A 23,879-nucleotide genomic window follows, 5' to 3' on the forward strand; every position below is an offset into this window, starting at 1 on the left:
AAAGGAAGCGGTGGAAACTGAGATTTGAAAAATACAGCTTGTTGTGCATATACCATGTCAAGGAGCTAACTTCACCCTTCATGCACTGAGGATCCACTGAAGGATCTTAAGGAAGAGCTGAGCATGTATTTGAGTATGTATCTCTGAGGAAAGTGCACAGAGTGAATTGACTTCGACAAAACTAAAGCCATGAGAAAAATTACAAGTCTATTTCAATAGACCAGACAAGAAATGAGGGCTCAACAAAAAATAGTTATAGAGGGGCTATAGAGAGTAGAAATTATCTGAGATGTATCAGAAAGTAGAACATACAAGACTGATGACAGGTTCCCCAGTAGGCCATGCTCCAGGCTTCAATACTTTTGCAAATGTTTTATGTCACCTTTAAAGTAACTAAAATCTCCCTTTAAATTACCTCTGCCGATGAAGGTTTATATGGAAGCCTGTCCTCCCAACACAGCGCTCATAACTGGGTTATTTCAACACCCCAAGCTCCCACACAAGGAATTCCATTGCTCTTCCCGATTACCCATCCCTCTGTCTCTCCTTCCTTTCACTCTGTATCATGGGCTTCTGCTTATCTTTGCTGATGCTTATCCAAGCCTGTGCTTCTCCCTGGCGTCTAGCAGCTTAGAGTTTCCATGTACTGACTTTGTTGTTCCTGTGTCTTTCGACTCCACCTCTTCTGTACGCTGTAGCTTTGTCTGGCATGCACTCTCTCACACATTCACACGCGTGTGTATGCATGTATATGTACATATTTACATGACACAATCAAAATACTCCTAAGAAGGAATCTGATGCAGGTAAAAACTTTTACAAGCGTGATCTCAAAGAGTTCCATCACCTCTCCAAGCCTCATTTTCTCAGGTTTAAAATAGAGGTAATCACAGGCCTACTGCATTGGGTTGTGAGAATTATTAAATGAGATAATGAAAGAAAACATCTAACTTAGTATATGAAACACAGTGAGAATTCAGTAGATGGTAAACAATGTCATCTGGCACCCCCATCTCAACACAATAGGCTTGTCAGAGGCATGTGACCTAGACCAACACTACTTATTCCCAAGGAACTGCCTAGAGCAGAGGTCAGCACACTTTTTCGATGAAGGGCCAGATAGTAAACATTTTCAGTGCTTGGGCCATATCATCTCTGTTGCAACGACTCATCTCTCCTGATGTAGCATGAAAGCAGCCACAGACAACAACGAGTATGGCTATGGTCCAATAAAACTATTTAAAAACAGGCAGATTTGGCCTGCAGGCTCTGGTTTGCTGACCTCTGGCCTAGGGTGACTCACCCATTGGAATGAACGAGGTTGGTGGCAATGGCAGATGTTTTGAGACTTAGCCTAGTATCCCTGCTTCTAATGCAAATGCTTTTCCTTTTCTCCTATACCTGGTGAACTTGAACTCATTCTTCAAGGCTTAGCTCAAACATTGTCTCTTCTGTAAAGCTTTTGTTGACTTTGGTCCCCAGAAAGATGGGGAAATAGGAAGATAACCAGACAAGAAACAGATTTATCAAAACCAAGGGAGAAGGGCTTCCCTGGTGGCGCAGTGGTTAAGAATCTGCCTGCCAATGCAGGGGACACGGGTTCGAGCTCTGGTCTGGGAAGATCCCACATGCCGCGGAGCGACTAAGCCCGTGAGCCACAATAACTGAGCCTGCGCGTCTGGAGCCTGTGCTCCGCAACAAGAGAGGCCGCGACGGTGAGAGGCCCGCGCACCGCGATGAAGAGTGGCCCCCGCTCTCCGCAACTGGAGGAAGTCCCCGCACAGAAACGAAGACCCAACACAGCCAAAAATAAATATAAATAAATAAATAAATTTATAAAAAAAAAAAAAAAAAAAAAACCCAAGGGAGAAAAGAGTTGCCAAGCACTTAGCATATGCTTAATGATGTTTGGCTTATATTGACTTATTTTCAAAGCATCTGTATTGAAATTGAATTTGAATTCAAGTCTCCAAATATTTGTTGAACAATTTTTTCTGTCAGACAATACACTGATTTCCGGTAATCCAAATGAATGCCAGATAGGCTGGTGGTCTATATATCAATCTGAGTATCATATTAATGGATTACATTTTAAAACTTAAAAGGATGTCCCCAACGAGCAAAATGTATTTGATTTTCCAATTCTAAGTTTTCTTACCGCCTGTTTTCTCTTTGCCAATGATTACATCAGGATAAATTCTGTCTACTTTCCTTAGATGGGGGAAAAAGAACCTTAAGACTTCAAATGCATTAGATACTGTTTCATTCTTATTCAATGCATTCACTTTCTTCTTAACTGAAAGAGAGAAAAGATAGGGTTTCTGAGTTCATGACTTACAGGGATTCTTCTCCTTCCAGTACAATTTTTTTAAATGAGCCTTAATAAGTTAATTCACAGATTAATTTAGTATTCAGTATATATGATACATACTATTAAATGTGAATTATCAAATCATAAGGCTATAAAATATAGCTCAAAGACTACTGATTCATGTTTATTTTAAAGGTAGTATTTAATTTAAGTCTAACACTATGAGTGACACAACCAGAGGCTAACAGAACTGACAGTTCCAAATGCAGGAAGCAGAACTAAAACATGCTCTAATTGGCCTGCTCTGCAACTTTGATTAATATCACATCATTAAAGCTTGTATCTTTATAACTTTGTTTTCTAGGCTCTCAGCGTTTAATGACTCCATCTGTACCATTCATCTGAATTTGCCCCCATAGTTTTGAAAAAGAAGAACAAAGTTGGAGGACTCCCACTACCCAATTTAACTCATAATACATAATATAGTAATCAAGACAGTGGGGTCAATTGATTTTTGAAAAAGGTGCAAAGGTAATTCAGTGCAGAAAGGATGACCTTTTTGACAAATGGTGCTAAAACACTTGGGCATCCACATGAAAAAGACTGAAACTTGACCTATACTTCATGCCATTTATAAAAATAAACTCAAAAGTTTCATAGACTTAAATGTAAAACCTAAAACTATAAAATTAAAAGAAAATCTTTATGACCCTGAGCTAGGTAAAGTGTTCTTAGGTACAATGTCAAAAGCATAATACATAAAAAGGAAAACTGGTAAACTGAACCTCATCAAAATTTAAAACGTCTGCTTTTTGAAGGACACCATAAGGAGAATGAGAAGAAAAGCCACAGACTTGGAGAACATATTTCCAAATCACACATCCATCTGATATGTATCCAGGATATATACAGAACTCTCAAAACTTAACAACAAGAAAAAAACCCACCCAATTAAAAAATGTGTAAAATATTTGAACAGGCATCTCACCAAAGAAGATATATGGAGGGCACATAAGCACATTAAAAAATGTTCAACATCATTAGTCACCAGAGAAATACAACTTAAAACTAGGAGAGACCATGGCATTGGAATGGCTATAATTAAACGGAGTGACTGTAACTCTCATACATTGCTGCAAGCGGTACAGCCACTCTGGAAAACATCTTGGCAGTTTCTTATAATGTTAAACATACACCTACCATATGCTCATCAATCCTAGATATTTATCCTAAAGAAATTAAAATTCCCTTCATGTAAAAAAAATCTGTACACGAATGCTTATGGCAACAGGTATTTGTAATCACCAAAAAACACACAAACCTGAAAACAATCCAAATGTCTCTCAATTAGTGAAACAAACTCTCCATTGCACATCTACACAATGGAACGCTATTCGGCAACAAACAATTGGTCACATGACAACCTGGATGAATCTATACTAAGTGAGAGAAGCCAGCCTCAAAGGGTTACACACACTGTGTGCTTCCATTTGTATGGCATACTGGAAAATGGATAACTATAGGAACAGAGAACTGATTAGTGGTTGCCAGGGGTTAAGAGTTCCGAGGGGGTATCTGAATACAGAGGGGGAAGCAGGAGGCAGGACTTTTTACCCTGGAGAAGTGGGGAGCCACTGAAGGTTGATATACAGGACAGTGTAGCCTTCACTTTGGCTAAAGTGAGAATAAATAGGTGGGGCAAGACTGGAGAGAGAGAGAAAAAAAAAGAAGTATGTTAGCAGTCCTTCAGATGAAGCATGAAGGTGGCCTGACTAGGGTAGTAGAGATGGTGATAGAACAGATTTGTGAGCTATATAGGATTATGAATCAACAGGACTGCTTACTAACTGCCATGGAAGAAGTATGCTAGAGGGAGAGAAAGGATTCAGAGAGGATGTTCAGGATACTGGCTGCTTCTCTCAGGTGGATCACGGATGGTGGTGCAATTCACAGAGACAGAAAACAGAGGAAGACCATTTTCGAGGTAGAGATGAGAGGAAGTCTATCAGTGATGTCTCTTACCTGATTTTTGGATGTCTCACAATAAAAGAATGAATACTGATTTAGTTATATTTATTGGGAAGAAATGCCCTAAAGTCAGAAAGCATAAAATTTAAATTTCTAAACACAAAACATTAAAAAACAAACCACCATACACAAAAACAAAAACCACCCAAACCTGAGTTTAGCAATGCATCTTCTCTCTCTGCAAGTTTATACTTCATTTGATTGAAGGCTTTAATCAGCTCTTGGCGATTTATTTCCGTTTTGTTTTTTAAACGTAGTATAGTTTCCTTAAACTCCGAAATTTGGTTTCTACAATTAGTTAATTGATTACCTACAAAGAAAACATATGTGTATATGTGTATATATATATACAGGTAGCAATGGTATCATACAATTTTTCATAATATATAACAAGATATAAAGTATATGCTTCAATATAGCTATATAAAACACTACACTTATATGTATATATAGTGCTATATACATATAATATGTATATACATAAAAGACTGAAAAAAGAATGAAATGTTAAAAATAGTAATATTTGGAAGGTGAGATTATCAATGGTTTTTGCTTCATTATTTTGTGCTTTTCTATGTTTTCCAAATTTTCCATTTTGTGCATGTATTAGATTTGTAATTAGAGGGAAAAACCAGTTGAGCCAAAAAATTCACTTCTAAGAATTTTTCTGAAGAAAATGACTAGAAATATGTACACAGATTTGGCTCTAAGGATGTTCAACACAGGCAGCATTATTTATCATTGTAAGGAAGTTGAAAACAACCATAATGCCCAGGGATGTGGGATGTAACTATCCTAAATAAATTACAGTATATCCTTTTAAGAGTTCTGGTGGCTCTCATGTCAAATCACATAGAACTGACTCCCAGTTTTGCCGCTTAATATTTGTGTGACCTTGGGCAAGCTACTTAATTTCTGTTAGCCTCTGTTCCTTTAGGTGTAAATGGATATATAAAAATCCCTGCTGCAGAGCTGTTGAGAAGTCGTAATGCTATTATGCATGTAAACCATGTAGCAAAGCATACACAAAAAAAATGCTTTGACAAATGTCTAATAAATATTATTTATCAATGGGCTACTTTCTTCATTTATCAATTAAATACTATGTAGCTATGAAAATCACCTTTTAGAAGAATATTTAATGTTGTAAAAACACAAAAACAAAACCATATAATTTCCTTTTTTGCAAAGAAAGTACATTAATATAGGAAAAAAGAGTAAGTGTACAAGTTTATATTTTGTTGATATATAATCTTTGGTTTGTTGAATCACTTTTTATTTCCTATATATTTTCACAAAATTCTTTTGTTCCTAAAATCATGTTGCATTGCTTCTGTAATCAGAAAAAAATTAATAAATAAAAAATTAAACATCTTTTATTTGCCAAGTACTCTGTGTCAATGGAAATACAAAAATAAAAAAGATATGCTCAGTTCTTGCCTTCAGGAAGTTTACTGGCTAACTGGTAGAACTAAATGGATGACGGAAATCAGTGTGATATTTCTGATGTTATAGATTCCCTTCTCCTCGGGTTTTAACTAATTAAGCACACACATTGATAACACCAGCCCCAAATAGGGACTATCGACCTTATTTAGGGCTCTCTGACAGTGGGCATATTGCAGAGTGTACTGGGATGTCCTACTTCTCTACCCAAGTTAATTTACCCCTACTCCCACCCCATTATTGAAAGAGGAGCTGGACAACAGCAGGGCCACCCACAAAGGAGGTGACTTGCCGCCTATGCTTACTACTTAGGAGGAAAAAGTAGAGAGGGAGCCCAGCCCTTCTTTCAGAGAGTACATAAGACAGTTATTATACGAGGAAAAGCCAGAGATGGCCTAAGTTGCCTTTTTAAGGAAGCAATTCTGCCGCCTTGTTAATTTGGACCATAGAAGTCAAGTCTGACCAATCTCACCATTCAGATGAATCCCTCGGTCTTGTGAGAAAGGTAATGAGCTACTGGGAGAAGTTCCAAGTGTTCACTTTGAAATGTCCTCTCTAGGAGGGTGAAATGAAAGATATCCCCTTGAAGGAAATATGGGCACCGCAGAACAAGGTTTCAACCCCTGGCGAGTAGTGGTAACAGTACTCACAGAGGGCAGAATTGAGACGGTTTGGGAGGGGAGGGGAGAGAAAGCTGGAGAAGGATTCTAGAGGATGTGAGGCCTGCACGGACTCTTGAAGGAGCTCGAGTTATTAGTCGAGGGAAATGAGAAAGGTATTCTCTTGGAATGCAGTGTGGAAAGGCAAAGAGGCATTCAAAAACATGGTCTCTAAAGACCCAGAAGCTGTTCATTATTTCAGGGCAACGTGGGAAAAATTCAGTGTGAGGTTAAAAGAGGCATCTGGTTATGCTGATCTTTTTGATAGGCTATGATGAGGAGCTTGAACTTTTTCTTATAAACCAGTGTTTCTCAAACAATTCTTATAAAAACCTCTAATGGCAGTGAATCTGAATAAAAGGGACACGGGCAGAGGCATAACTTGAAGTAGCCCACCACATTCATGGAATTTCTGTAAAGTTTCTATAAAATGTGGACAAATTTTGTAGCCTTTTCCACAGTACATATTTGTTTTAGTATAAAGATAATGGAGTCACTCATTTTTTGCAGGTGACTTTATACATCTTGGGACACCACTACAGACTATCATGGGAACAACTATCTCAACTGAGAAGCATAGCTGAAGACTATTAGGTAGAACACATGTTCTAGAAAGATCATTCTGGTGACCACATAGAAGATTTTTTCAGGAAGGCAAAACTAAAGCCGGAGAAAACACCAGTTAGGAATCTACAGTGGTATTAGTTTCAAGTGAAGAGATGATAAGGAACAAACCAGGGCAGAAAGGGTTAGGAAGTAGGAGATGAATATGAGAAATATCTGAGACCTTTTATTGGGAAGACTTAACTGATTGAGAGAGAGAAAAGAATCCCTCTTAGGTTTCCAACATGACTCTAGATTTCTAACCTGGTATTCATTCTGGACTGGGAAACAGGAAAAGGAGCAGGGCCAGAGGTAGTCATAATGCTTATGAGGCATCCAAATGCGTGGCAAAACACACGGCCCAGAGAAAATGAGGGCGCAAAGCAGCTTCCGACCTTGGTTGCTTTGTTAAAATATGGAAACATCTGATTAGAGAAGCAATACACAAGCTAAAATTTTAGAAAAAGGCACAGAAAAGAACAAAATCCATTGTAATCCCACTGCTTAAAGAGAACCACTATTACTGTTTAGCTTTACATAGTTCTAGACCCGTGCTTACTTTTTTCCCCTCGCTTCAGTATATAAATGTCAAATACAATCATGCGGGGGAAAAATGCATTAAGTTAGATAAAGTGGTTCATTTTACACTGAAAAAGGCATACTCTATCGATGAAAACAAATTAATTCTTTATATGTTATATAGCTAAATATCAAAATACACAGAGAAAACTATTAGCGCCATGAGAATATGGAAAAATATATTTCAATTAGCAAGGAAAGCATAGAGATTTGCTGTCAATTTGGGATGGAATAAAAGATAAATTCACCACCTTTAAGACAATACATTCCAGATGGATTTTTTTTAATTAAGGTAAAATACAAAAATGTAAAAATAATGGTGATCCTTCTGGGTTGAAACATCTAATATCTTTTCACTCCTCTGCCTTTTATGAACACGAGCACACGTATGTGTAGCCTGTGGCGAACACTGGATAATGCCATTCCCCTGCTCTAACCCTTCAGAGATTCCTCATCCCACTCAGAAAAGGGGCCAAAGCCCTCACCAGGACAGAGCCCTACCTGACCGGGCCTCGGGTCCCTCTCTGGCCTCATTCCCGCCCCTCTTCCCTCACTCTGGGGAGCAGCTCCAGACACACTTGCCTCTGTGCTATTCCTCACGCCAGCCACTCTCCCACCTTAGCACTTTGGCTCTTGAAATTTTCTCAGCTCATCCCCCAGATACTGATGTGGCCAGAGCTCCCTAGTTTCATTTGGTTTTCTGCTAAAACATTACCTCCTCAGAGAAGCTTATCTTACCATCCTTTATGAAATAGCACACCCCCTCTCTCCCCCATCCTTTTTTTTTTCAAATCCCTTATCACTACCCAACCTCCTATTACTGTTTATTATTCCTATTACTGTTGTTATTCACTGTTTTTATGTCTCTCTCCAGAGCTCTCTAGAATGTAAGCTTGAGAATAGCAAGAACTTTGGTTTGTTTAGTATTAAATTCCCTACGCCTGAAACAGTGACTGCCATACAGCTCCTACACAAATATACGCTGAATGAACGAATACACAAATTAATGGATAAATGGCTTTGTCAGCGTAGGAACTGATGTGAGTGATTCCAAGACTGAATCATGCTTTCATCAAGAGAACTGCAACTATCCAGATGAATCTTGAGTATTCATACAGCGGGTACTATTTGAGGATGCTTAAAATATTTACAGTGGGTGTGGTTTAACCAGTATAACCCTGTTAATGGGGTTTCCAGGGTAATATTCTCTTTGCAAAATGGATCATGTGTTTGGAGTCCATATATCATGGACGATGCAACATTTCTGGACTTCCACAATGTAAGTCAGTCCTTGAGGGATCAATTTGGTAAACATGAAAAGAATTTTCTCTAGAGGAAGTAATATTTTCAGAAACAATCATACAGAAATATTAAAGGACATAATCTCTACTCTTGGATCTGCTTCTTGTATATTTTTACCTGATAATTCAGTTCATCAATGTTCTATTTAAAATATTTATATTACTTGCCTTTTCACTCAGGTATTTTAGAGGATGAAATGTTACAAAATTATTTTGCAAAAGTTTGAATAATTTGATGTTTTGAGTCAACTGAGGTGAAATTGTGAAAACAAACACCAGTCCCTGTGTACAATGTGACTTCCACCCATAAAAAAGGGTCCAGGTAAGATCCTAAGTAAAACTGACTTTGCTTTCTCACAGCAGAGGTTCAACGCACTGCTCCCCAGTATAAGTAAAATGCAAGTCACATTTGTAATTTAAAATTTTCTAATAGCCACATTAAAAACAAATAAAAAGAAACAAGTAAAAGTAATTGTAAACAGTATAGATGATGTAATCCAATATATCTAAAATACTTTTCAGCATGTAATCAACATGAAAATAATTAATGGAATAGTTTGCATTTTTTTGTGCTAAGTATTCTAAACCCTGTGTATATTTTATACTTTTACAGTACATCTTAACTCAGATGCTAACTTTTGATAAGTTACAGTAAAGTGCAGTCTCACCAAAACAACAAAATTTTGCTTAATGGAGAAATATTTTGCACTGTTTCCATTTTTAAATTTAAATTTAAATTACTTAAAATAAAATAAAATATTCAGTTCCTCAGTTGCACTAACTACATTTCAAGTGCTTGACAGCCACCTGGCTGAGGGCTACCATATTGGACAGCATGGGTCTACAGCACCAGCTATGAGCTTATTAGAAACGCAGGATCCCAGGACTCCCCCAGACCTACTGAGTCAGAATTTGTACTTTAATAAGATTCACAGGTGATTGGTATGCATGTTAAAATATGAGAAGCACCATCATAGACCCTTTTAATTGTTTTATCTTTCTCAGCATTGACTTTACTATAGTTCAAGTCTTTATTGCCTCTAGATGCACTGTTATAATTGTCTCTTAAATAGTCCCTCACCTCCAATCTATGTTTAATTGTCTGGAAACACTGCTCAGAGACTTTAAATGATTCCCGGGATGCTCACTGAATAAAGTCTAAACACTTGCCTTAATATAGGAGATCCGATACAATATGGCCGCGGCCTGACTTTTCCACCTTATTTCATTCACTAAACACCTCTGGTAATGAGAAGCAAGCTGAGAGAGTCATACTTTCTTACATTTAATACTTACCATGTGTCACTCACTGTGCTGTGTGATAGGTAAACAAACACAGATAAAGCCAGATCCCTGCTCTAAATAACTGACAATCGGGATGCAAGGTATAGGGGAAAGGAGCATATATTTAAACAACTAGGGGCTTCCCTGGTGGCGCAGTGGTTAAGAATCCGCCTGCCAATGCAGGGGACATGGGTTCCAGCCCTGGTCTGGGAAGATCCCACATGCTGCGGAGCAACTAAGCCCGTGCACCACAACTATTGAGCCTGTGCTCTAGAGCCCGTGAGTCACAACTACTGAAGCCCACATGCCACAACTATTGAGCCCACACGCCTAGAGCCCATGCTCCACAACAGGAGAAGCCACTGCAATGGGAAGCCCGCGCACCACAACGAAGAGTAGCCCCCGCTCGCCGCAACTAGAGAAAGTCCGCGCGCAGCAACAAAGACCCAACGCAGCCAAAAATAAATAAATAAAATAAATAAATTTATGTAAAAAAATCAGTTAAAAAAACAACTAATTATAAAATAATTGTTAAACTGGAATTATCCTTAAGTGCCACAGGCAAAGGGAGGCAGGAATGATTCTTTTTTTTTTGAATTATTAATTCTTACGGAAGATTGAAGTGTGGGAGAGGGAAGTAGGAAAGGTTTCAGAGAAGAGGGAATATTTGAAAACTTGAAGAAGGTATAGAATTTTGCATACAGCAGAGGGCAGGGAAGGGTATTCCAGACTAAGAAAACTACAGCATAAATGCATAAGTATAAACTGGTATGGCGTAGTGAGGGGAAAGCAAGTGATTCACTCAGGGGGTAGAAAGAAGGGGAAAAAGCATTGTGTTTAAGTACTGGCCCACTTTAAACGTATTATTCACTTATTTGTATACCCAGTGTGGTTCCAAAGAAAGAATATTTGAAGCAGTTGGTAGGAGATGAAGCTAAAAAGGTAAGTACATTTCAGATTACACCCCTCCATGTATGCTTTGCAATAATCAAATTACACTATGTACCATGCCCTTTAAACTCCCTATGAGTGGTTCCTCTACTCCTTAGTTTTATGGTGAAATATTTTAACATTACAAAGAGTATTGATGACCTAAAACAAATAGACTGTCAGTTATATCTCCACAAAAAAAAAAAAAATGAGTTTATTTGGTATCAGCAGAGAACTGCAATTCGGAGTCCATACCATGGCAACTCACTGCAAGTCACTACACAGCAAAGGAAGGAGCTGTCTTTTACAGAGGGGAAAAGGAAGTTGGGAGGGCTACAGTAAACAAAGAGTCCATGGCTTTTCATTGGCTGAGTCCTTGACATTAAAGAAGAGGAGTCTTTCTTTTTCCTGTTGGGCTCTGCCAGCATCTCAGGGCATGAGAGCTCCCCCTTCTGGTCACTTCTGTTTGATTGAGGTTTCTGTTTATTAAATTTTTTTTAAAATATGTAAAAGTTTGAAAGACAATAATAAAAACGAACATCCATGAACCCGCTACTACCTTAGCCTTAGATATGCTGTTTCCTTCCAAGATCAAATTCCCCTCCCTCCCGTTTTGAATTTTGTATTAATTGTTGCTTTTCTTTAAGGTTTTACCACTTTTGCAAGCTGATGCACATTTGGTTATTAGACATTAATAAATAAAATATGTCTTTTCCTGTACTTGCTTCTTTTGCTCAATTTATGTTTTGAAATTCATCCATATCAGTAAGTCAAGCTCTAGTTCATTCATTATTATTACTGTAAAATGTCCCACTCTTTTGAATATACAACATTTTTACCTCTTCTACTGCTGAAAAATTATTTTTAAATGCTATCAAGAATATATTCTGGTACATGTTTCCTAGTAAACATGTTCAAACGTTTCCCTAGGATATAGATGGTGGTAGGGATGTTATTTTAAATATTTAACAAGCTCTAAGGCATGGGTATTCATCAGTGAGAAGAGAAGCTGGCCATAAGCCGTTGATAAGGCTGCACACCAGTTTCAGCCCTGACTAGTAGGAGAGTTGCTAGGACGTAGGAAAGGCATAGGTTTCATCATGAAAGTGATTGAATGTATACTTCACATCCCCCCAAAGGGAAGTGTGTGTTAATTCCTACAGCTCCACATCCTCACCAAATGTCTGATTTCCTAATTTAAAATATCTGAATGGTATGAAACGGTATCTTGTGTTTTTAATTTGCATTTCCTTGATTGCTCATGAAGTTCTTCTATGCTTGTTCAACACTTATGCTGTGTTTGGTCTTAGAGTCTACTTTGCTGATATTTATATAGCTACACCAACTTTCTTTTGGTTTGGGTTGCTGGTATATATTTTTCCATCCTTTTCCTTCCAACATTTCTATGTCTTTAAAAAATTTTAAGTGTGTCTCTTGTAAACATCATCAAACAGGGTTTTGTTTTTATATCCAGTCAGGAAATATTTTAATTTCCTTTTTGGAGCATTTACTATAATTAGTGATATCATTATGCATTATTTGACTATTATTTTAGTAGTTAGAGATTTCAACATGAATCCTTGGCTTATTACAGCTTAATACAAATTCTTACATCCTCACTTCTCAATAGTGCTACAAGTTGAGTACCACTTAACTCCATTTACCCCCTCTCCTACCTTATCTTGTAATTGTTGTCATGCATTTTGTTCTACATATTTTAAATTCCACAAGACATTTCAATTATTGTCTTGAACAGCCCACACTTGGATCCTGGACTCTGCTGACTTAGAGGCGCCATGCTCTTTTGCAGGCATACTCCCACAAGGCTTTCTATGCATATATGCACACATACACTCTCTCACTTGGTTGGGGATAAGGGTGCTTTCCTTCCAACAAGATTAGAAAGAGAGACCCCAAGAAATTCACTCATAAAATCTGGGTGCTCCACAATGATCCCTCTCTCCACTAAGTCAATGGCTGGGGAGCATCTCTACCTGAAAATTGCTGAAGTGCTGGACCAACAAAATGTCTGTAAAAGATTACACATCTTTTTTGGAAATAAATTACACATCTTTTTGTAAATAGCTTGCCAATTTTAAATTTCATATTTGGAAAGGGAATAGTTAAGTTGAAGTTAATGGAAGTATCAAAAGTACCAAATAATGTTGGCTCAGTCATTTTTTATATCATAGGTTATTATTTTGTAAGATGATACATTTAATGTAGACTTTTATGAACTTACAATTAAAATAACTTATGCAGCTAAAAAAAAATACCCTGCCAGATGAAAAGGGGCAGGAGAGAGAGAGAGAGAAATTGCTAAGCGAAGAGGGAACATCTGTGAAGTAGCCTGAAGGCACACAGCTAGAAGTGGCAAAGACACCTGAGCCTGCTGTGGCTAGAGTGAATACTGAAGGTCACCTGAAGAGGGTCACCTGCAAGGCAAGAGAATCCTAGCAACTAGAGGCTGTGTCGAGGGCAGAGGCGGGGTGGGGGAGAGGCTCAGGTAGCAGGGAATGGGAAGTAGGGAGATCCCAATAGACCCTCAGAAGCAGCCATGAAAGACCCAGCCTTGGATGTCTGCCACACAGAAGCATCTTCCAGAGAAACTGAAACCATCATGCTGCCATCACACAAGGAAACCTCTGCCTCTCCAACTCCTTCTCATCCCAGTACCATAGGGGTATAGACCAAGGACCGAGGAGGGGTGCAGCAGATTTTCCAAAGATGACTTCAACAGCATCTCCCATAGCAAATGCTCTTCTACAACACGACCCTGTCAGTCACTCGTCAACCGGGAAAGTCAATTTCTCAACTCCCCGGTGTCTGGGTGAGCCCTGTGACTGCTGTGACCAGTAGGCTACAGCAGAAGTAATGCAGTAGCAGTTTGGGCTGGCGTCTTAAGTGGCCTGGCAGCTTCCACTTTCTGCCTTTTGAAAGGTAGTTGCCTTGTAAAAAAGCACACCTTTGCTAAGTTCACGATGCTGTGAGAAGCCCAAACCACCTGGGGAGGCCTCGGAGGATGAGCCACCACGTGGGAGATGAGAGAGACGCCAGGGTAAGGAGGACCTCTCGGGAGCTCCTCCAGCCCCGAGCACCCCAGCTGACACCACGCAGATCACAAACTGCCCAGCAGAGCCCTTTCTGAATTTGATTACTAAACTGACAGTTAAACAAAGTGATTTTTTAAGCCACTAAGGTTGAGGAAGTTTTACACCAAACAAGGGGAAAAATGTCTGAAAACAGATCATTTTCTTCTCCTGCCTTTGCATTTCCTAGAACCACAAGTCTAGTCTGTCCCTGTCCAGTAGGGAAATGATGAGAAAGCTTTTAATTCACTATGAGATTAAATTTTTTTAGAAGAACAGAATAGGTATTTAAAAACAGGAATAAGACTTGTTGAATAACCAAAAGTGACCAAAAGATACTTAGAGTAAGTCTTCAATATTACTATGAACCTCTGTGGTTATCAGAAAAGGGTTCCGATAGAACACGTATAGGCAATAATTGGAAAAATAAAAAGTTGTTCATATTTACATCCCAGCAAGTTGAACTGCTTCAGTAAATCAGTTACACGTGTGTATAAAAAAGTATTCGTCTTTAAAACTTTTTTGAAAAAGGAATTGATCGTTTCTATATTCTCAACTGAACTGAGTACTGTATGCTTCCTACCATTTCAGTTTTCTTACTTTTGTATTCCCACGGTACAAATTCTTTCAATTTTTAAAAATGTTATACATACAAAAGAAAAACATGTAGTACATAGGTAAGCTCTGCAGCATAATGTGAAATGCATACAATGGAGAAATGGAGTTGCCACGTCCTGGAATGGTGAAGAGGAGAGGAGCAGATTAGGGGGTGGGGAATCAGTGTTTCTGTTAAGAGTATTACTGACATCCCAGTGAAAGTGTTGACTAGGCGGTTGAATATATCATTCTGGGTCAGGACTAGATATATAAATTTGAGAGCTGTCAGAACTTAGTATTTAAAGCCATGTGATTGGATGGGATCACGTTGGGAGTGGGTGTAGACAGTGAAAAGTTCCAAGGAGTGAGCCCTGGGGAATTCCAATATTTCAAACTCAAGGAGAAACTAGGAAACCGAGAGAGCTAAGCTAAGAACATATTTCAAGAAGGAGAGTGTGACAGTGACAGAAAAAGCAGATAGATAAAGCTCTTCAGCGTAGTAATAAAAAGCCATCGCACCCATAATCCTTAAAGTCATCACACAGTATTGGTGAAAGCAGCAGCCGCTTGATCTCCAGGGCCTTGATTCCAGTAGGTACTTCATCCCAGTCAACAACAGGTGATAACTGAGAGAACTTCTGCCAATGCCTATCAGCTGGAGACTTCCAGTATTCCCCCCACCCACCCACCACCGAGAAGGTATCCCACCGGCAGTGTGGTAGGTTATCACTGTGTTTAACCGCAAGTAGGGCAAATAAGCAATTCCAGATTCTCTTCCCCGAGAATGTTTCCTGGGTGATGCAGCCACCCCAGGGGCTCCTAGCCATCTGCTAGCTACCTCCCACACCTGCCACCACTGACAATACCGGACCTGCTGCTGCTGCCTGAACACCTGACACTCCAGTGAGGGCTAGTAGTTTGGTGGAAGAACCACCGAAAGCAGAATAACTACTACCTTTTTGCACCCTCTCATCTGGCACAATTGCCTCCCACTGGCAAAACGTAATGAGAGCACAGCTGGCCAGGGCATCTGGGACAAGTAACAGACTTCTGGTTTTGATCACGACAAAGAGAATTTAGAAGGGCATATAAAGACTGTCAGCAGCGTTTTAGAAAGTCCAGGAACAAGGCAAACTAAGCAGCGTATTATAAGGGACATATATAAATTGATAAAAACTGTATTCTAATAAGCACATAATTCAGGAGAGCAGTAACATCAATGAGATAGGGTAGGAAAGGAATCCACTGTTGGAAGCAAAGGCATTGAGTAACGTTCTAGTTTTTCTTTCCTTCAGATAGGTACCCAGAAGTGGAATTACTGCATCACATGGTAGTTCTATTTTCAATATTTTGAAGACCTTCCATACTGTTTTCCATAGCGGCTGCACCAACTTACGTTCCCACCAATAGTGCACAAGGGTTGCCTTTTCTCCACATCCTCACCAGCACTTGTTTAGATGGCTTCCTATCTTACTCAGAATAAAAGTCATAACTCTTACTATGGTCTCCATGATCTCATCCTCCTACAACTCCCTTCCTGTTCGTGTTGTCCTCCTGGCTTTTTCTCAAACATATCAAGATGATCCCACCACAGGGCCTTTGCACTTGCTTTTCTTGTTGCCTGGAAAACTCTTCCCGCAGCTATCCACATAAAATGCTTCCTCACTTCATTCAGGAATCTACTCGAACATGCTTTTCTCAGAGAATCCTTCTCTGACAACCCTATCAAAAATAGCACTTTCTCTCTCCTGCCCCTGCCAACACCTGACATCATACAGCAATTACATCACTCATGTTTGTTGTTTATTTCCCCTAACCAGAATGTAAGCCCCATGAAAGCAAGGGTTTAAAAAAAATTTATTTGCATAGTTCCTACAACATGAATAGGTACTTTTTAAATTCATTCACTCAACAAATATTTAGCATACGTATTATATGTCAGACATTTTTCAAGATTCTGAGGACACAGTAGTGAATCAAACAGGAAAAAAAATTCCTCACCTCATGAAGCTTACATATTTGTTGAACAAATTATTAATACTATTGAGCTTACAAAAAGAAATTAAAAGATTAAAAATTATTTATCTACACGTAAAAATTAATTTTAAAGTAGGAAAAGAATAAAGCACTAGGTGGTGGCTATCTTTCTAATAAACATTCCCAAATTTTCATTGATAAGAATTATAACTAGAGATCAAATTTTTAAAACATTGGGATTATTTTGGTGTTTTATAAAAATCACTACTTCATAAGTCAGAAAGAGAAAAAGAAATACCGCAGGCTAATACATATATATGGAATCTAAAACAAAAAAATGGTTCTGAAGAACGTAGGGGCAGGACAGGAATAAAGACGCAGACGTAGAGAATGGACTTGAGGACACGGGAAGGGGGAAGGGTAAGCTGGGATGAAGTGAGAGTGGCATGGACATATATACACTACCAAATGTAAAATAGATAGTTAGTGGGAAGCAGCTGCATAGCACAGGGAGATCAGCTCGGTGCTTTGTGACCACCTAGAGGGGTGGGATAGGGAGGGTGGGAGGGAAATGCAAGAGGGAGGAGATATGGGGATGTATGTATATGTATAGCTGATTCACTTTGTTATACAGCAGAAACTAACACACCATTGTAAAGTAATTATACTCCAATAAAGATGTTAAAGAATAAAAAAAATCACTACTTCAGAAACTCAATGAAATCTGTGTTTTGTTGATTTAAGAACATCTCATTACAGTACTAAAATTGATTTCCTAATTATTTTAGAACTAGTTTCCACAGAAACACATACATAGAAAATGAAAAACCTGTTTTATCTGCTCTTTTAAGAGTAGTGTATTTTAAGGAACAATATCTCATTTTCTGAACTTGAACATACAAATAATGGGAATATAAACACTGGGAAGAACCAAACTTCTTTATCCTGGTCATAACTGAAAAACACATCAAAATGACTGTATGTATCGCAAAGTCTACCCTTTCATTATAAGAATACAAACTGTTAAAATGCCTTCTGAGGTTACCAATCTAAATTGCCTTCCAAAATTACTGTAAGAAAAAGTTTCCATTTTTGCTTTCTAAATACGAGTAACGGTTTATTTTTTGTTATAAGAGTGCACGTTGTTAATTGTTCTAAAATAAATAAAAACACATTTGGATAATATTCTTTACAGAAAATGAAGAAGAATAAAAGTGTATAAATGATTGAAGATTAGTAGTATAAATCAGATAAATTAATATACATTTCTGATCTTCCAAACAAATGGGGTAAAATGTTGATATTGTGTGTACATGACAAAATTTAGTAGTAGGGGACTAAAACAATTTTAACATTAATAAGAGGGACGACATAAACATTAGAGGATTAAAGCCACTTCTAAACTTGACCGTCCACGCTACTACCAAGATTACTCTGTGTGCACCGAGTCATACATAAACGTGTTGAACAAGAAGAATGAAAATTTAACCGAAAACAACCTAAGAATAATCTTGGAAGGCTGAGTTAATATATTTGCAGGGTTCCTACGTCTTAAATTCAAAATTCAACCATATGAACGCTAAAATGTGCACTACGGACTAGAGTTGAAAGAGAAAATACAGGAAACCTAGTTAACTTTGAATTTCAGAGAAACAATAATGTTTTCAGTATAAATATATCCCATGCAGTTTTTATACTTCAAACTTATGCACTGTTCATCTGAAATTCAAACTTAACTGGTCAACCTCTCTTTTTATTGGCTAAATTGGCAACCCTACAGACAGCAATAAACTAAAAACCTCGGTGCGTTTCAAAGTGGTAACGCGCACGGTCCATTGGAGAAAGTTCAGGGGCTAAACCAGCGCTCTAAATTGTTGATCACGTCTCCGTCATCTCATCCCTTTTCAGCTTCGCAAAACAAATACTTTAGGTAGCCTTCCAGGTGTGGCTCAAAACTATAACGTAGGACGCGAAAGAGGAGAGATTTGCTGGCTGTGTAAGAGGAGTTCCTGAAGTCAGGCATTCACATTTCCCTGAAAACGATGGGGAAGAAAACGACGAAGTGTGGGGAAAGCTGGGCACAGAAGGGGCCCCTGAACCCCGCAGAGGCAAGAGAGGACCGGGCAGCCGCGCACACCAACCGTTAGCGCGCGCGCCCGGCGCGGGTCACGGCCACCCGGTAGACCAGGGACGCCCGTTACAGTTTAACCGCCGGCGGACTAGGGCGTGGTGTGTGTGGGGGGGCGCCCTACATCTGAAAGCTCCTAGTACGTCTCTCCCCTTCTCTCCGACCCGGCCTCCCCAGTCATCCCGGAGCCCCGAAGCCCGGGAGGCGAGAAGGAAGCGAGAGAAGCCCGCCGCCGCTTACCGGTGTGAGTCATCCTCGAGATGCAGAAGCAGGAGAAACTGAAGAGCAAGACGGCGACGAGCGCGACCAGCAAGTTCACATGCCTGGTCCTCATGGAGCTGACTCGACGGGCGGCAACCGACAGCGCGACGCGAAGAGCAGAGCGGCTGCGCCCACGCTGCCCGCCGAGGATGGACACGCACGGCGCCTGCGCCCCGCTCCCCGGCGTCGCGGGGGAGGACCCCCTCCCTCCCCCCTCCCTCCCCGCCACTCTGCACACCCGCCCTCTGGGAGCTCGCTTCACCGAACCGCACCTTTTGCCTCCTACCCTACGGCTCGGCCCTTCCGAGTCCTGAACCGCTTGCCAGGGCTGCTGGTTATTAGAAGAGAGAAACTATGGGAAAGCTCCCCACTGCCGGGCTCGAGGTGAGTGCTCAATAACTTTATTGTCCTGTAGTAGGAAGTGACATTTGTGCCAGACTCTGGGCTAAACAGTTTGCATATATGATCTCGTTAAGTCCTCACAACATCTCAGTCTTTTTTTTTAAATTAATTTATTATTATTATTTATTTATTTATTTATGGTTGTGTTGGGTCTTCGTTTCTGTGCGAGGGCTTTCTCTAGTTGCGGCAAGCGGGGGCCACTCTTCATCGCGGTGCGCGGGCCTCTCACTATCGCGGCCTCTCTTGTTGCGGCACACAGGCTCCAGACGCGCAGGCTCAGGAGTTGTGGCTCACGGGCCTAGTTGCTCCGCGGCATGTGGGATTTTCCCAGACCAGGACTCGAACCCGTGTCCCCTGCATTGGCAGGCGGATTCTCAACCACTGCAACACCAGGGAAGCCCTCAGTCTTTTTTTAAAGGTATAAAATGAAGATACCAATAACATCTACCTAATATGCTATGATTATCTTCATTTTATACTTAAAAAAAAATGGAGCCACAGTAACATTGAGCAACTTGCTGCAGGTTGCACAGCTGGACGTGTTTCCTGTACAAACCTTGTACATGGATAAGAAGTTCCGACTGAAAATATGTGTCTTTACTTAGAGTTTACTAGCCTTAAATAGTAGCTATCAAGTGCCCAAATGACTTAGGAGGCTTAGATGCTTGTGTGGGGAGTGACCAAGCCCAGACCTTCAGCTTAATCTCCTTACCTTTATTTTCTAATTTTTGTACCCCCTCCCTCAAGAAAGAAGCAAGGAGTGAACTTTTGTGAAAGAAAAAACTTGTAAATATAGAGAGCAGCAGCTCAAGGGAGATTGGCTGGGCTCTGCCAAGTTCAAGGTGTCAATTTATCAGACCTTTACCCGCGACTGGGAAACACTAGGAGAACGTCAGTAGGGCGATACTCTCTGGGCAGCTTGAACATGGTTTGCTATTTGGGTTCTCCGCTCTGATCACTCTTCTTTTTTTTTTTTTTTTTTTTTTTAACATCTTTATTGGAGTATAATTGCTTTACAATGGTGTGTTAGTTTCTGCTGTATAACAAAGTGAATCAGCTATACATAAACATATATCCCCATATCTGCTCCCTCTTGCATCTTCCTCCCACCCTCCCTATCCCACCCCTCTAGGTGGTCACATAGCACCGAGCTGATCTCCCTGTGCTATGCGGCTGCTTCCCACTAGCTATCTATTTTACATTTGGTAGTGTATATATGTCCATGCCACTCTCTCACCCTGTCACATCTCACCCCTCCCCCTCCCCATATCCTCAAGTCCATCCCACTACTGGGCATATACCCTGAGAAAACCATAATTCAAAAAGAGTCATGTACCAAAATGTTCATTGCAGCTCTATTTACAATAGCCAGGACATGGAAGCAACCTAAGTGTCCATCATCGGATGAATGGATAAAGAAGATGTGGCACATATATACAATGGAATATTACTCAGCCATAAAAAGAAATGATCATTCTTCTTATTTGGGATTCCCTGGCAGTGTCTGGTAGCAAGCATTCTACTTCACAGCAGCACTGCGCCACTGGCTGGGCTAGTTTCTGGCCCCATGAGAGCAGAAAGATTTGACACATGCCAGCCTGAGGATGCAGTTATAATAAGCTGTGTTTTCTCATGAGTGAATGGCTAAGAGTTGTGGCCTTCAGTTAAGCAGTGATTCAGCCAGATCCCAAAGGAGGATGACACTTTATTCTCCTCCATCCCTTCAGCCTCTTGCCAGTGCTTCCCATTGGCTAAGCTCTACCGGAAGCCAGAAGAAAAGGAATTTCAGCTTGATGTACTAAATGCTAAATTATACGAACCTTCCTCCTGGCCATTTGAAGCAGGGTGGAGAAAGATGTAGAGTAGATTGAAGTGAGAGAAGGAAGATATCCAGCACAAAGGTATCTCCAAATCAGTATTTCATTGTTCTCTTACTTGAACTCCAGTTTCTCATTTTCAGCTGCCTTCTCAGCACTTCTTGGATGTCCCACAAGAAGATGTTCAGACTTCCTCACCAAGCTAGCTATCTTCCCAGAGTCCTTCGGCTTTTATCAATGGTGCCATAGTTCTTCTGAGCAATTTACTTTTTTTCATTATATCCCATCATTGATAAATCTTTAGAGCCCTCCTCTGAAATGTCTCATTTTCCAGACTTGCGTTTCTATTGCTATCTACCACCCCAATACCCACAGTCTTACAATGATACTCAAACTGGCCGCACTGTCTATAGTATCTGCTCTCTGCAGTCCACTCTTTACTCCAGTAGATGACCGGGTAATCTTCCCAGTTCACTAGTGTCAGCTGTTGCTCTTGTTTAAGTAGCTCCACTCTTCCTTGGTGGTAAAGTTCAGTCCCTCAGGCTGCTCTCTGGTTTCTCAAGATTATTTCCCAATATTCCCTTATATGCCTTAAGGACCTGCCAGGCTCTTCTTTATTCTACCCTGAACATGTCATGTTCACTCTTCTCTTTCCGTGCCTTTTCTCTTGATGTTTACCCTCTGCCCAGGATGCCCAGCCTCCTCCCTGACCATTCAATTCTTTTCTGCCTCTCAAGGTCTCACTCACATTTTATCTGTTTCATGAATCAAAACCTGACCACAGCAGACCACTTCTCTGAATTCCTTTAGTATGTCAGGTATCTACCTTTCATTTGGCTCTATATCCTTATGTGCTTAGGGGTGGAGGTCCCCAAGATGAGCTTAAGTTACATCCACAGTTGAGAGAGAAATATGTTCAAAGCAGATTGAGTAATTGGTGATTGTCCTAAGAAATGTTAATTCCAGAATTTGTGTCAATGGTTAAGGAGGTTAACGGTCTAGAGAAGAGATTTGTGCATGGATGCCTGGGGAAAAAAAAGTCTCCTTACTTTGCCATGCCATGTAGACAAGCTCTGGGGAAAAAAGAGCTGGCTGTGGGCAGAAGCTGGAGGCCTGTTTCCACAGGGATCATGGGAAACAGAGGAGGAAAAACTGCTTAAGAGCCTAACTACCCCCCCCCCCAAATAAACAATAAATTCATTGAAACAAGTCTGTATACATAAACCTTGTGCGTAAGGGTCAGTGCAATGAGAGCCAAACAAAATTTTGGTAGGCTTCGTTACGTTGATAATTTACAAGGCCAACTCTGTATATATAAAGAAAAACCTCAGTGTAAACAGGTCTAATTGAACAAATATATTTGCCCAGAAAAAAGTCCTGGGATGATTTTCCATACTGCTAAAGTGAAGGAAAGTAATTTAATGACCAAGAGTTTCCAATTGTTAAATCTTTCTAAATTTGTCTCTAACTGCTTCTGAATATCACTAGATTTTCATTGGTATCAGAGGGAGAAAACCAGGAGGTCTAATGGAAGAACAGCTAGTGCTTTAGTTTATCCACATAGTTGATCTCTGTTGGAAAACCCAAGGAGGCCATGATGCTAAGCACAGAAGAATGATTAATTTATTCAAAACACCCAGGCTTTGTGTGACAAACTCCTTGGTCATAGAAACACTTTGTAATTGCATCAAGAGTCTTAGATCCAAATGGTGAAAAGGCAAGCTTACTGCTTTTCTTATTTCTATACATTTTGCTATAAACTGTATGCCATTATAAGTCAAATCTTTATATAATCCAAGTCACAAATCCAAAGAAACACATTTTCTTCATATTCACTATTTATTTACTTCATACTGATGATTTAAACATATTAACAACTGATTAATTAAAATATGACCAGCTCCAGGAACAAATGAACTCCTAACCCCCAGGGCTTAATACAAGAGAGATTTTGTTCTTGCTCAAGTCACGTCCGATTGACCAACAACTTTCCACGTGATCCCTCAGAGTCCCAGGCCCTTCCATTGTGTGGCTCCCCTCTCCTCTCGGGTTTTGGAACCCTTTCCGTTCCACTGGGGGGTCGAGGGAAAGTATATGGAGAAGAGACTCAGACCATAATTCACCCCCCCTTATTTTTTTTAAATTGAAGTACAGTTGATGTACAGTATTATATAACTTACAGTTGTACAATATAGTGAGTCACAATTTTTAAAGGTTACACTCTATTTATAGCTATTATAAAATATTGACTATATTCCCCATGTACAATATTATCTTTCTAGCTTATTTTATACCTAATAGTTTGTACCTCTTAATCTCCTACGCCTATTTTGCCCCTCTCCCCACTGGTAACCACTTGTTTGGTCTCTATATCTCAGAGTCTGCTTCTTTTTTGTTATATTCACTAGTTTGTTGTATTTTTTAAATTTTGCTCAAATTTTATTGGTGAGAACTAGATACAAAAGAA

At 39.8% G+C, this 23,879-nt stretch overlaps 1 protein-coding gene across 1 annotated transcript in view; it reads right to left on the minus strand.

Moving 5' to 3' along the window:
• Positions 1 to 19,284, minus strand: part of MGAT4D (MGAT4 family member D) — a 50,026-nt gene extending 30,742 nt beyond the window's left edge. Inside the window, exons 1-3 of the mRNA XM_036852563.1 lie at positions 19,173 to 19,284; positions 4,491 to 4,649; positions 2,159 to 2,296 (exon numbers count right to left, since the gene is read on the minus strand). Coding sequence (XP_036708458.1) covers positions 2,159 to 2,296; positions 4,491 to 4,649; positions 19,173 to 19,266 — 391 coding nt within the window. The 5' untranslated portion in view covers positions 19,267 to 19,284. The remainder of the gene's footprint in view (positions 1 to 2,158; positions 2,297 to 4,490; positions 4,650 to 19,172) is intronic.
• Positions 19,285 to 23,879: the final 4,595 nt, after the last annotated feature.

This window comes from Balaenoptera musculus, chromosome 5 (genome assembly GCF_009873245.2).
Source record: "Balaenoptera musculus isolate JJ_BM4_2016_0621 chromosome 5, mBalMus1.pri.v3, whole genome shotgun sequence".
Lineage (NCBI taxonomy): Eukaryota > Metazoa > Chordata > Mammalia > Artiodactyla > Balaenopteridae > Balaenoptera > Balaenoptera musculus.